The 15,000-nt window shown below is 49.2% G+C and overlaps 1 protein-coding gene across 1 annotated transcript in view; it reads left to right on the forward strand.

The window, feature by feature from the left end:
* The first annotated feature begins 9,921 nt into the window (after nucleotides 1-9,921).
* ets1 (v-ets avian erythroblastosis virus E26 oncogene homolog 1) overlaps nucleotides 9,922-15,000 on the forward strand; it is a 43,817-nt gene continuing 38,738 nt past the window's right edge. Inside the window, exons 1-2 of the mRNA XM_062552232.1 lie at nucleotides 9,922-9,956; nucleotides 13,634-13,790. Coding sequence (XP_062408216.1) covers nucleotides 9,954-9,956; nucleotides 13,634-13,790 — 160 coding nt within the window. The 5' untranslated portion in view covers nucleotides 9,922-9,953. The remainder of the gene's footprint in view (nucleotides 9,957-13,633; nucleotides 13,791-15,000) is intronic.

Consider the following 15,000-nt stretch of genomic DNA (forward strand, 5'->3'; position numbering starts at 1 on the left):
ATATCACAGTATCACATATCCAATTTTGGAATAGAAGTGTGTCTCAGAATTCATCAGAATACCAAGAATGCATCTCACCATCAGCAGTTTAAGTGATGGCGTGCAGCTTGTGGTGTATGTGAGATGACACTTTGGTGAATATATCTGAGCCATGACACATATTTTTAATCGTACTCAACAACATCAACAACAACAAACACTAACTAAGGGCGGACTTGAGGTCAGATAAGAGCAAAACCCGCTGATGTCTCAGTGGTGTAGACGCGTGGACGTTTATGGCACGGGTAAACAGCAGCGGGGTGTTTAGGTTGTGAAGCGTCTAGGACTGGGGATGGTTAAAGGGTATGTTGTGTGTGTGTGTGTGTGTGTGGGGGGGGGGGGGGGGGGGGGGTCAACTCTCTCCAGTGTTGTGGCTGGAAGCAGGTCAGATTGATGAGGGTCCTGAGTTTGCACAAATCAAGCTGCCACATTGGCGTTGATAAGGGCTCCCCAGACCTCTCTTCATCAGCAGCTGAGGGAGTGAGTGGTAGAGGGAGAGAGGGAGAGGGGGGTAGAGGGGGGAGGGGGAAGGGGGGGGCGCGGGCGGACAGAAAGAATGAGAGATGAAGGGAGGGGAGGCAGAGAGGAAGAGATCGTGCGCGGGCCGTTTCCTCAAAGAAAATCACGCCACAGGATGGACCTTACATCCTTAAAACATCAGTCCAGCGCTAAAAATACGCTCTTGGCCCTGGATGGTGAGGGCAGGCTGTGTGTGTCTCTCAGTGTGTGTGTGTGAGTGTATGTGTGTGTGTCTGTCTGTGTGTGCGTAAATGGACTTTATATGTGCATGTGTGTCATTATGTAAAGAGTGTGTGTGTGTGTGTGTGTGTGTGTGTGTGTGTGTGTGTGTGTGTGTGTGTACAGTATGTGTATGCATGAAGGAAGTGTGTGCATATGCGTGCATATGAACAGTTTGTGTGATCAGCAGTGTACAGTACATGTGTGTGAACCAAGTTTTTGTGTGTGGAAAGTATGTGGAGCGGGGGCCTGGGAATATGAACAAAGCAGCAGGCTTTGGGAAGTTAGAGGAGAGAACTGACGGAGCTGATGAGACCGGAGGAACAAAAAGGGGAGAAAGACGAAGGGTTGGGGGGGAGGATTGAGGGGGGTGCGAGGGGTAGGGCGGGGGTTAGTTGGGGGTGGTGGAGGCCATAGTGAGTTTGGGGCATAGGGGGGTGCTAGCGAGAGCGGTGTGCGTGTGGAGAACAGGGAAGGGTGTGTGTGTGTGTGTGTGTGTGTGTGGGGGGAGGGGGGTTGGAAGGGTCATTATTTATGCAACTGTAATCTCGCCTCAAGCTGTACCCAACTCCCATCTCCCGCAGAACAAGGCAATCCCATCATTAATAACAGCCGGGGCTCTGTAAACAGAGCTCTCAGCCCGGCTCAGGGAGGCCACGCTGCGGGTTACGAGGCTGCCCCGTTCTCAGGCTGAGGCTGCACAGGCCTCCGGCGCTGCCGGGTGACGGCGGCTAACGTGCCCCGTCGCTTAAAAAACGCATCCTCGCCGACCCCTCGACTCCGTTCGGTTCTGCGCCCGGCCGGAACAGCGCTGCGGAGAACCGGGGAGGACGTCTTCGCTTGTCTCATTTATCTCACACATGAGGCCGCGTGCATCAATATTTAATAGACGCGTCATTAACGATTAGACGAGTCATTGGCCTGTCTTGGAGCGGAGATGCTTGTCTTTTTTTGTTCCTGCTAGTGATGTGATCTGTGTACCTGTTTTGCAGGTGTGGAAACATCTAGTGTGCACGGAGTCACGGGTAGAAAAAGAGATAGAAAGTGAAAGAAAAAGGCAGAGAGGGAGAGAGAAGGATAGACAGATCAGGGGTGAGAGAGAGAGAGAGAGAGAGAGAGAGAGAGAGAGGGCAGGCTGATGAGGAATGTAACCCATCATGGTGAAGGCGGGCTGCGTGCTCCGGGACACTCCACTTGAAGACAGCTGGGATCACTCATCCCAAACAGCCCAGCACTAACAGCCCTCTCCTCTCCTCTCCTCTCCTCTCCTCTCCTCTCCTCTCTTCTCCACCTCCTCTCCTCTCCACCTCCTCCCTGCAGCCGGAGCCAGTCAAAAGTCACGCCTTGCCTTGGCGCTGTAGGACAGATGAGCTGAGACACACGTATACACACACACACACACACACACACACACACACACACACACACACTGTGACACATGCTGAGACACACACACACACACACACACGAAAAAACATACAGTCAGCTTTTAACACAGCGACATCGAGATGCACACTCGCATGGTAACTAGGGTGTCCCCATTTCTGGACACACTGACAGACACACACGCACACACACTGCGTTGATAGCATCTCTCTCAGTTGAACTAGGTTGGCCAGTTTAAACAAGAGCAGTAGCAGCAGCAGGCCAAAGAGCATAGGGGGAGATCCCGCTGCCATTGCACTCATCTCAATCTCATTCAGCTCGTATGTGTATGTATGCCTGTGTATGTGTGTGTGTGTGTGTGTGTGCGCACGCACAATTCAATGTGTATGTGGTGTGTGAGTGTGTGTGAGAGAGAGAGAGAAAGAGAGAAAGAACGCTTCTTCCACCGCACTCGTGTGTGTGTTCGAGTGTAAGCCAGTTCCTGATTTATGTGTGTGTGGTGTGATGTGTGTACGCGTGTCTCATGAACTCATGTGTGTGTGTCTCTGTGTCACACCACTCTCTGTTACCCAGGCGCTGGGCGCTAATGAGAGGACAGGCTCTCATTCTGGCAGACTAATTAAGAGGAATAGCGGCTGCTGCGGATTGGCTGGGGGGATGAGAGCCAGGGTGTTGGAGTGTTTGTTTTGGATTCGGCCCAGAAGTGTCTTATCAACAGCACCGAGGGCTGAGGAACTGCCTGTGTTTTGTTTGGTTCTCTCTGAGTGTGTGAGGTTTCCCCCTTTTTGTTCAGAGTAACAACTTGTAAAAAGACACATGCTCTTACATTCACCCAAAATATGTGAAATATGGGTTATGTTTATGAATCGCAACGAATAGCTAACTGAATCATCTGTTATTCTTTTCTTTCTGTTCTTTGATAAGAGTTATTTAAATTTGATGTGATTAAACAAACATCAAAATATGTTGTCATAGGCCGTGCCTATTGAAGACACAGGACACATAATAACAAATGCATGTGTGGATTCGTCCAGTGATGTGTGCAGAGATCCCAGCTGTGCAGAGGGCCTGTTGCTTTGTGTGGACAAAGATCAGTTGAAAAGGACCTCTGTCCGGTACACATGTACAGTTCTGTACAATCAGGCATTCATGTATTCCTAGGTGGGCTTGTACTGCTCAGGCCCTCTGTCAGCGGAGGTGCAGCTCTGGTCGTCCCTCTTAGGAAGTCCATCTTTGATGGCGGTGTGAGGCGGGCAGGCAGGCAGGGCTTCGGTCGTATCTGGCCGTAACGTTCCCCCCGCCACACCTATTCTCCGCACTCCGGTTCCGTCCAGTGAACAATGCTCCTCAGAGTTCCAGTGGTTCCGGCGCTTGGGCCCCGAATCGTGGGGGCTTCGTTTTTTTTTCTGCCTTCGGCACAGCAGGACTTTTCTGCGAACATGTCCTGTCAGGAACTCTGCTCTGAACAGAAGATCCCTGTCTCGGTCCATCCCTGGCGAAAATGCTCTTGAACGCGGAACATCTGGAGCCATTGCACGCTTCCCTCCACCATCAAATACTGAGGATGTTTGTGTGACTTAGCCAGCCTATTTAGAGCTGTTTGGACAACTTGGTAAGAGGATTGGACTCTTTAATTAAAGATAATATCAAGAGTTAATATCACCCCGAAGAATTTGGCTCCATGGAGTGCTACAAAGTTGCAGCTATTTGGTTGGCAAACGGAAGTCAGCTGCAGAGATGTCCTCCGACCCGCTCACAAAAGAATATCAAAAAAAGCCTCCGACTCCCACCCCACCCCCAGCCCTCTACTCTGTCTCTTCTTGAAAGAGTGAAAGTCAGTTCTATCCATCTGCACAGCGTGGCAAATATCCCCTTCCTTACTCTTCCCTTGTTCTCCATGCCAGCAGGGCCCTCTGCTCCCTCGCAGGGGCTAAATCTAGCCGGGTGATCACAAGTTGATACTGTCATAAAATATTATATCCTTGCTTTAGTCATTACAATGGGGCTTTAATCTATAAATACCTCGGCAAGAAATAAAACAAGATCTCAGCAAAAAAAGATTAGGACTCTACCTCTCCCAGCACTCGGAAACACAGAGGCCCAAAATAGACCGACTCCTCATAAAGGCCTCCTTCTTTGTAGTCGGGTGAAGCAACATCTGCAGGGCAGTTTCTTCTGGGGAAAGAATCGGGCAGTCTTTCAAAGCGTATGGTGATCTCCTGTGAACGAGGGAGCAAGAAAGAGAGAGAGACAGAGAGAGAGAGCAAGTGAGAGAGAAAGACAGAGGGAGACAGAAAAAGAAGGAGTGGGAGGAGAACTCCGATACTCTCCCTGAGGATCCTGAGGATCCCGAGGACGAGCCTCCAACAATAAGACGAGGTTCATAAAGTCTCATTAATTATACCTGCCATGTGTGTGTATCATGAGGAACGAACCCTCTGTGCTCCACCTCAACCTCCAACCTCCACTACTTCACCACCACCCCCCCCCCCCCCCACACACACACACACACACCACCACCCCCACTCCCCGAAAAAAAGAAAATCGAGATAGCAGGTTTCAAGGCCTGGGAGCACTCAGCAAACAGCACGACACGAAAAAAGAAAGGCAAAGGCGAGAGGGGAAGAAAAAAAAAAGTTTGATTAAAACACGGCTGTGATGGTGAGCGCATGTGGCGAGATCAAAACCGCGCACACAGTTGGAGGATAATGAAACTCAGTGGAGCTTTGATGACTCTGTGATTCACCCGTGAAGACGTGCAACAAGAGATAAATAACGCCAGTGGATGATAGCACACAGCCAACACACCCCAAAGATGCCTCACTATCTGACCAACACCAGCAACTGTCGAAGGGCCTATTTTCAACAGCCCCAAAACCTTGGCGTGAATGGGATCTGGGGTGCGGCGCCTAACAAGGCAGGAAGAAAATGGAAAGGAAAAACGGCTTTTAAAAACAATATGGGTTTTACGGGGGGCTTTTGCGCTTTCCACGCTCTAAAAGTGCCATGACAATGGCGCGATGGAGATCAGCAGTAAAGCAGTCCAGATCCGATGAGTGATGGCGGCGCACTGACAGTGGCGAGGGCCGAGCGATCTGTTTAATGTAAAAGCGTGACCAGAGCCTGTCGTCTCCTCGGGGAGCCGGAGAACAGAGAGAGGGGCGGAAGATAGCGGGATAGCGAGAACAAGAGAGAACGAGCGAGAGAGAGATAACAAAAGGTAGCAACAAAGCAAAAACTGAAAGCGAATGATAGAGAAATAGAGAGACATAAGCGAGATAGTGAGACAGACAGTTACAGAGAGAAAGAGAGAGAAGAGAGAGAGAGCGTGAGAAACAGGCCGAGTGACAGACAGACAGAGAGAGAAGAAAGAGACACAGAGTAGAAAGAGAAAGAGAAAGAGAAAGAGAGAGAGAGAGATAGGGGGAAAGGTGGCCCAGTGATGGGGCGGTGAAAGGCGGAGGGAAGTGATGAGAGCAGGCTCATGCGGAGCAGAGGAGCAGCGAGGCCTCCCCTTTGAACTCGCAGGGTCTGCTAATTGAAACAGCATTGTGGGCATCAGGGGTAGGTCTGGAGCACATTCATCCCTCTTTATTCAATTTGCCTCATCAGAGGGGCGCGTCCGGACCATGCACTCTCTCTTTGGCTGCTTCCATCTCTGCATGGCCATAACTCATCCTTTTCTCCCCCCACACCACCAGCCACCCCCCCCCATCCAGCACCACCACCAAAGTGTTGCCCATCTGTGGTCCAGGGAGGCCAAGCTTAAGCAGAGCCCCCCCCAACCCCCCCCCCCCCCCCCTCTCCACAGCCCCCGACGCCCCCGCCACACATACCATGTCTGATGGTGCCGACAGACATGGTACCTCTTCACGCTTCTCACCTTGGACTTGAAAGCGTCTTGGGCTTTACTCCTCGACAGCCATGCCGCTGGTCTTTTGACCGTGCACTTTGTAATTCAAACAAATGTAGCGTGGAGCGGCTGTGGAGTTATCACACACACACTCGCGGGGTGTTACGGACGAGAGGCGAGTGTTGGGCATGTGATAAAACACACTCGCTATGGGGGCGATGTCTGCTTGTCTGCATCGAAATATCCTCCCGAGACTTCTGCAGATAAATAAACACAAAAACACATAAATCCATGCATAGGCAAAGATAACCCTCTATTTCACAAATAGGCATGAACTTTTTTACTTTTTAATTTGAGCCTATTAAATGGAATATTTTATTTGGTATGATGGTCTACCAAGTGTGCTATTGAATATAGCAAATATTCCATACCTATGGAACAGTATGGCAAGGAGAAAACACACACGACTCCATTTTTACTTCTTGCTGCAGCTGCTAGTTATGGTGATGAGATGGTGATGTCAATCTGCCTAATGTCGTCCAGCTCAAGCCTGGAGCAGCAACCCTTCTCTGATCGCAAATGTCCCATCTCCACTGGGGCAGGATCACTCCTCTGGTGCAATTTATGAATCCCTGAATTGGTTGCTGCTGTCTGATGCAAGACACATTTACTGAAACGCTTATTTCCCATAAGGCCGAGTTAAGGGTAACGGCAATACATCACCAGAACACCAGTCAGTCAGGGACAGAAGAGAGGCTGGTGACAGCTGCTATGGACGTGCTGGGTGAGCTAGCTCTCAGAGCGTTCAGGAACCAGACGCTAACCAAGGTCATCCTGTAGTCACGGCGTGACCATTGCAGCAGGACTCACTACAATGCATGGCCAACACGGACTGAGTTCTTTTCCAGAGGAGGAAAGAGAGAAGGCCGTCGTTTTCATTGACAAAACCACTCCCTGCATCTGACTGGGACACGCTCGGCTGCTCTCACTGTGGCCTGGGACTCGGTCGCTGATGACCGGGTGCGCGGGGGTGGCAACCAGGGGAGGAAATCCACACATTGTGCACTGCAACAGTGGCTTTTCATGTCTTAATAAGGACATGTTCCTGTTGTGTCCATTGACAATAAACATGGAAACACTGACCCAACACGAACACTACATCTGAACATCTATTCATTTCCTATGCCACTTAAAATGGAACACATTAGCCATAGTCCCTCCGGAGCAATAGTTCATAATCTTTGATACTGAGTCACAATGCCCTATTTGTCTAAATTCATTCTGGTTACATTTCAAGGTGAGGTGAAATTGAGACTTCACTGATGATGACCAAACTAATTACAAACCGAGTAATACCTGTTTAATTATATGTAGGCTATAATAATTAATTTGAAAATGACCTGTTAGCTTACATTTACATTCAACTTTCAGTTTGACCTGCTCAATATGTAGAGCTCTAAATATCAGTGTCCAGTTGTATAAAAGATGAAGTTGTGATGGACGATTAAAAAAAAAAAAAACGTCTCCATATGGATAGCAATAACAAAACAGGTTACTCTCGGAAGGACCGCACTTGTTCCAAAAACGAACGGCTACAAAGGAAGCGACTCGTTTTTTTAGTGGACCCCGGTAATTGTCGAGGGTGGGACTAATCCGGCAAGTGCGTTTATCCTTCCTGCTCTCAACTCCAGCTTCAGCAAGCCAGGTAGAGCGGCAGTCCCGACGGCAGGAAAGCTGAGAAGCGCAACGAAACCTCGCAGGAAGTTGTTTTCCATTGCATAGGTGAGTTAAAAGTTTTCTTTGTAGTTTATAAGCCTATTGATCATACAAGCCTTATCAGTTGCGTCGTAACGATTGCAATTAACAACCGAAAGGAGAACATGGAAACTATGCCACTATTTTAGGCTGCATTTTACATTCTTTGTGAAGTTCAATGTTTGAATTGATGTGACAGTTCGGTGCATTTTGTGCGTGGAGAGATGCAACGAAATTCAGATAAGATTACACTAGGTTTTTTTTCTAATGCAACAGTGATTCACACAACTTGTGTTTTTTTTTTAACGTTATGACTTAATTAACTATTCCGATATGTGAGTGCCATTATAACCTAGTTGTGATATTGAAAAGGAAATAGCCTATTCACTTAGCAACATGGAGTGACATATTCAGGACACGGTTCTTTATGAATTTAATATGGAATATACAAAGTGTCATTTATTGCATTCCTTGTAATGTACGAGGACGAGGTTAAACAGAACTGTGTTTTCAAACAAAAAAACAAAATACTATTGCTATGTCAGTAGCACAATTTAACGATGCTGTTTTGCCTTGTGATGCCATCAGCTCCAGAAATGAACGTCTTTGAAAGTTATGCACTGGTGTAACATCAACTGCCTTTTCCCTAAGCACTTCAAGATGTCTCTATCGCTGTCTCCCTCACTTTCTGTCTTACACCAGCTCGTAGCCTACACACCTTTTGGGCTAGGTGTTTGAGTGACACTCCCCCCCCCATACACACATCCTGGTGATATAGGTGTGTGTGTGTGTGTGTGTGTGTGTGTGTGTGTGTGTGTGTGTGTGTGTGTGTGTGTGTGTGTGTGTGTGTGTGTGTGTGTGTGAGTGTGAGGAAGGGGGACGTTTTAGGTGAGTGAACAGTGCTATTACACAGGCTATCCTTGCCCACGTCCTGAAATCCCTTCAGAAACATAATCCCCACAGCTGGACTCCAGCTCTCACAGCTAATGCTGCTGCTAGTAAACAATGATAAAGAGATGGCTTGAGCGAGGGAAGAAGGGAGGGAGAGAGAGGAGTGTGAGGTGCTTGGGTGTGTGTGTGTGTGTGTGTGTGTGTGTGTTTGTGTGGATCACTTTCAGCACGCAACTGTTCAGATGTGTTCTACACACCACAGCAGCACAGCAGCTCTCTCTTTCTCTCTCTCTCTCACTCTCTCTCTCTCTCTCTCTATCCCTTGTCTCTCTCTCTGTGCATCTCTGTAAACAGACAATAACAGACTGTACCCTGAACATAGTGGAGGCGGAATGAGCCTGAATTTAGGTTTTCCATGTAATTAAACACTTTGGATAGCTCCGTTTTTTTAAGCAGTCTTCTTCCTTTGCTTTTTAACAGCATGTAAATTGGTTGTTTGCATGAAATGAGAAACAGACAAAAATGTCCTAATTTCAAATGTTCGACTCACTCTTTATAAGGTGGTCTGAAAATGATATAACACGCTCACTGCTGCTGCAGATTCAGAAAAACAACAACAACAAATGAAACAGAATGAAATTACTTTTATTTATCCAGTGAAATGATACATTTTCAACATTTGGCCATCCACTCTGTAGATATTGCCTTTCCTCATGATTTGATGTATTATTTGTTTGTCTTTCTGCTTTCGTTCCAAACCCTTTACTGGAGTCCAGCTACTGAGTGACATGACACTAAGGCAACATTAGTAGGGAGCCAGAGTCATGCGCCTCCGTCAGTGCACTGCAGTTTGACCAGCTCATTCCGCTTGTTGGTTTTGGAGCAGCCCTGCATCACGGCAGCAGGTTATTGTAATCCGGGCCGTGTGTATGTGTGTGTGCGTGTGTGTGTGTGTGTGTGTGCACACATGTGTGTGTGTGTGTGTGTGTGTGTGTGTGGTGGAGGCCCTGTCTCCTATATAAACAGGCTGAGATTGATAGGGGTCTGTGGCCTCTCACCTCACCCGGCCCTGCCTGTGTGCTAATCTCTCTGGCAGGCCCACCCGCTCCACCTAACCCGCCCGACCGCCCTCCTGCCCTCCTGCCCTCCTGCCTGCCCACCCGTGCTCCCGTGGCCAGACCAGACCCCCCCTCCCCATCGCTGACCCCCCACCCAAATCTACGGCATGAGTTACTACATGGATCCAGTTCCAGCCTACCCAGCCCTTCACCCCGTCGACCGTCTGGGCGCGATGGTAAGACCCTCTGACACACAACCTCTTCCACCCCTCCGCACACGCACACACACACACACACACACACACACACACACACATACTGTACACACACACCCCAGCAGTAAATCACCTGGTGTTTGCCAAAGGGCGCTGCTGCTGCCTATACCACACGAGACGAGGTGTGTGTGGGAGTGCGTCCCGCGCTTCACACACGCTCACCTCTGCATTCCATCACCGTGTTGCAAAGTGTTTTTGAGCAACTACTGGCGTTCAGCTCCTGAGGCTCCTTGTGGGAGTGCAGGGATTTCAGGATCTCATTCACACCTCGTATTCACTTGTTCCGCGGCTGCCAAGACAGAAACGGAAAATGAAATGCAGGGGAGAGAAAACAAACAGTCCCTCACATCACGAGAGAGAGAGAGAGAGAGAGAGAGGGGTGGGAAGTTTCGGGCCGTCTCGCAACAAGCAAGAAATCCATCAGTTTAGCATTTAAACTATCAAGGTCATTAAAAAACCCAGCAATAACGCTCCCTGCACTTGCTGTTGCTGCACTTTCGAGTATTTATCTTCCGCTAGCCGGTAACGGCATCAGACCTTGTATGAGCAAACGGAGACGGATGCTTACGCAGTGAGGAACAGGTCAAGGCTGGGTTAGGGATTTGAATTATGTGTGTGATCAGTGGTGTGCCAGATCAAATCAAAACTTTGCAGCGAGAGGGCGAAAAAAGAAACGCCCCCGGCTCGGCACGGACAGAAGAGTGTGAAAGAAGAACGCTACGCTTAATTGCTAACTGCAAGACAGGGCCACAGCTTTTATAAACAAAACAGGATAAAAAACGAAAGGAGTAGCTTTGCCTCTAGCACAGACAAACCTCCGCTCCGCTCCCCTCCCTCACATACACACACACACACTCACACACACACTCACTCACACACACACACAAACACACACACACTGGAGGTCAGCAGGGTTAAAGCAGTGTAACACACGTGTGAACACGGCCGTGTGGAAAAAAGCAAACACCTCATACGCAGCGTCGCGGACGAGAGGCGCGGGAGACATTTGGATTCCTCTCAGGTAAGCGCAAAGGGGGGAGAAAGGTGCAGCCCGAGACCGGCAAGGAGACATTTAGCTATTTGTATGCAGAAGACAGTGGCATTAGCCAAAGGGGAGGAGGTTACATGCTAATCGGCGTGCGACCCAGCTCCTCACCCCTCCTCTGCACCCCGTCTCCACACCCTCCTCTCTCTCTCTCTCTCTCTCTCTCTCTTTCTCTCCTCTCTCTCTCCTCTGCCCCTGTCTCTCGCACGCCCCGACGTTGCCCGGGAAAGCTGTGGCACCTCTAATTGGTCCAGGTGGTCTCTGGGCTTTTGAAATGGAGATGGCTGCACACAGCGCAGCCTTCTCGCCCCGCGGTCAGAGGCCACGTTACCGAAAGACCTTCCCCTCCGCTCGGCTCGCGAATTTACATGCCGTGAATAAAGGCAGTTGTTTCTGCCGGGGGCGCAGATGAAAGTCACCGCTCTGGCTCTCACAGCGGGACATCTCAGAGAGGGTTTTGGAGACACACACCATAGTTGGTTTTGATGCGCACAGAAACTCGGTCGTTTGAAACATAGTTTAGCACAGGCCACACAGTCACTAAGAATGCTCACATCCCAATAACAAAGGATCGGTAGTAAACAAGACACATTATAGAGCAGTTTGTGGGAAAGCAGTTAAACTCAAAACACCCCACGAGCTCTTCAAGCCTATTTCACATGGCACCACTGGGGGAGTTTGATGTTGGATTGATGTCTATGAGTCTACATCCGCAGATGTGTCTCCCTCTTCTCCAGGATGACTTACTCCTGAGATGCCGGCTGCTACAGAGTGCCCGAGATTAGGGCTGTCTGCCCGCGTCCACTCAGTGGTGGGGGTGGAGAGAGGGGAAAAGGGCGGGGGGAAGGGAGGGGGGGGGGGGTTCTGACAGGTCTGGCTGTGATAACCGCTGGAGCCTCGTAGTAAAAGCGAAGTTTATCAGATGGGCAGTCTCTCAGGTATCGGCCACTTTCAACCCGCCCCCTACCCCAACTCAACGTCACTGTGGACAGTCACCATCATAGATAACAGGGCTTTCATCGTCATCAAGAGTTCTTTAGAAGCTGGACTGTCCCTAGTGACTCTTGTGTGTGTGTGTGTGTGTGTGTGTGTGTGTGTGTGTGTGTGTGTGTGTGTGTGTGTGTGTGTGTGTGTGCGTGTGTGTGTGCGTGTGTGTGTGCGTGCGTGTGTCTGTGTGTGTGTGTGTGTGTGTGTGTGTGTGTGTGTGTGTGTGTGTGTGTGTGTGTGTGTGTGTGTGTGTGTGTGTGTGTGTGTGTGTGTTCTGTGTTTCTGTGTGTACGTTGCCACTCGACACCCAATGTCACTACATGTGGAAAAAAAAGCTGTGCTCTCTGCTGGAGGCTCTATCTGTTGCTTTCAGCATGTGTCCATTAAAAGGGCCTTTCCCATAACCCAGGGGTCACAGATAGAGTTTCGGTCCAAATGCACAGCTAAACAACGCTAGGAACACCCCGTGTGTTATCGTCAAGCCTCGTTGTTTTTTTTCCCATTGACTTTCCAATCAGTTTGTTTAGTTTTGACAAAAAAAACAAGATGGAAACAGCCATCTGAAACAATCCTTGTTTACACAACCTACACAATTCTATACAATGCCAGACACTTTGGAATGAAAAAAGCACTCCACTCGAGTTGACTATTTTCACTAGTCATTATGTTCCAAAAATAGACTCACACACACACACACACACACACACACACACACACACATACAAAAAGGGGGTTGCTGCTCAAAGTATTTGCTCTCCAAACACCCCAGCCGTTTGCTATCTTTCTCCCTCCCTATCGCCAGCATCTGCAGTAAATTCATATCAAGCCACTGGAGTCAGCAAACTCCTCTGGACTTCCCTTTCCTGAGGCCTGACGTCAGCGCTGCAGCTCTCTAGCGATCCAGGCGATAAGACGTCTCGTAAGGCGTCTCATTTCAAGAGAACCGTTAACGTAGAAAAGCATGATGTATCTCGGCTATGCATGGAGGGTTTTTCACCCAATTTTGATCTCACTCTTTGACTCAGGCTCCTCGAAACTCGCCCCGTCGGTCATGTTGAGGTTTCCAGTGTTGTAGATGGTGTAGATTTAGATACGTGGTGAAGGTTACAGTAGGCCTGCTTCACTTGATGGGTTAAATCCCTGAGCTGGCATTTATATTTGTATACTGTGCTATTTATCTGCTTGTGGTCTGTGGCAAGTTTGTGAGGTATTCATAGCTACACATACTGGAAGGATCTAAATAGACATAAACAATATTGAGCAACACATATCTGTTTTTATACACACGACACATACTCATGCTAACAGCTGCGTATGTGTTTAGAAAGTATCGCTGAAATATGTGAAGCTCAGATCTTAAAGGGCAAATATTTAATAGATTACTACGATTAAATGCATCAATGCCTCGAATGTGTTACCTTTCTAAAGCATCTTCTTGAATATATAGTATACAGTACATGTGGTAAGTGGTCACTAATGTGTGTGTGTGTGTGTGTGTGTGTGTGTGTGTGTGTGTGTGTGTGTGTGTGTGTGTGTGTGTGTGTATGTGTGTCTGTGTGTGTGTGTGTGTGTGTGTGTGTGTGTGTGTGTGTGTTTGCTCCTCCAGAGGCAAAGTGGTGGCATGGCCATGGCGATGCCCATGAGTCAGCCTGCCCAGCTGCCTGCCGCGTGCCACCCCCAGCAGATGTACCCGCCCAGGCCTCTTTACGCCCAGGATGGCACTCTCCAGGAGGTCCCCAACGGCCCCGAGTTTTGCCCAACAGGTAAGGAGGGAGAGGAGAGAATGCACCCATGACTCATCTTGGTTGTGTTTTAGGCTTTGTTTATTTTAGGCATTTTTAAAAAAAACAGTGTTTTGCCATACATGTGGTGACTGTCATTACTGTTATTTCTTGTTACGATGAGAATCCACTGCAAGATACAGAATGCTCTGAAATGACAAATGACACAAAGGCCTTTTTTGTGGGTTGTAATGGGTCACACACACACACACACACACACACACACACACACACACACACACAAGCTCTCTTCCCTCTCCCACTCCTTCTATCTCTCCCTGTTTCTCTTTCTCTTTCATGCACAGACACACACACACACACACACACACACACACACACGTACACACATGTACACACACACACACACACACACACACACACACACACACACACTGTGGCAGAGAGAACTGTTCTCTGGGGGGACAAGGAGGACGTTGACCCCAGAGTGATGCCTTTAGCAGATGCCGCCTCCTCCAGCTCCGCTTGTGGAGCCAGGGGGTTGTTGTGTGCTTGTGCTGTTTGTGCTGATGGTGCCGATGGTGGTGGTGGTGGTGTGTGTGTGTGTGTGTGTGTGTGTGTGTGTGTGTGTGTGTGTGTGTGTGTGTGTGTATGTGTGTGTGTGTGTGTGTGTGTGTGTGTGTGTGTGTATGTGTGTGTGTGTGTGTAGGGGGGGTGGGGGTGGCGAGGGTGAGAGCGAATGCCCTGCATTTTTTCGGGCTCTCACTTTTTTCCTTCTCCGTCTCCCCCTCTCGAATGTAGTTAAAACGGGAACATTCCTCCCAGTGCGTTGCCTCTGCTTGATTTGGCCTCCCTTCATTTAAAAATGATTTACGGAGGGACAGGGACACACGCCATGTTGGAGACCAGAGGGAGGGAGAGAGAGAGGGAGAGAGAGAGAGAGAGAGAGAGAGAGAGAGAGAGAGAGAGAGAGAGAGAGAGAGAGAGAGAGAGAGAGAGAGAGAGAGAGAGAGAGAGAGAGAGAGAGAGAGAGAGAGAGAGAGAGAGAGAGAGAGAGAGAGAGAGAGAGAGAGAGAGAGAGAAAGAGAGAGACAGAGGACGGGGGGAGGGGGGGTTGCATCGGGGACAGAGGTCTCACTCTGGGCACCGGCTCTCTTCCGTCACCTCCCAGGCTGCATGCGAGGGCACCCGGGGTCCGGGGTTGCAGGAGCGGCCGTCCTTTTCCCAAGCCTCC

Source organism: Sardina pilchardus, chromosome 13 (genome assembly GCF_963854185.1).
Source record: "Sardina pilchardus chromosome 13, fSarPil1.1, whole genome shotgun sequence".
NCBI classification, from domain to species: Eukaryota; Metazoa; Chordata; class Actinopteri; order Clupeiformes; family Clupeidae; genus Sardina; species Sardina pilchardus.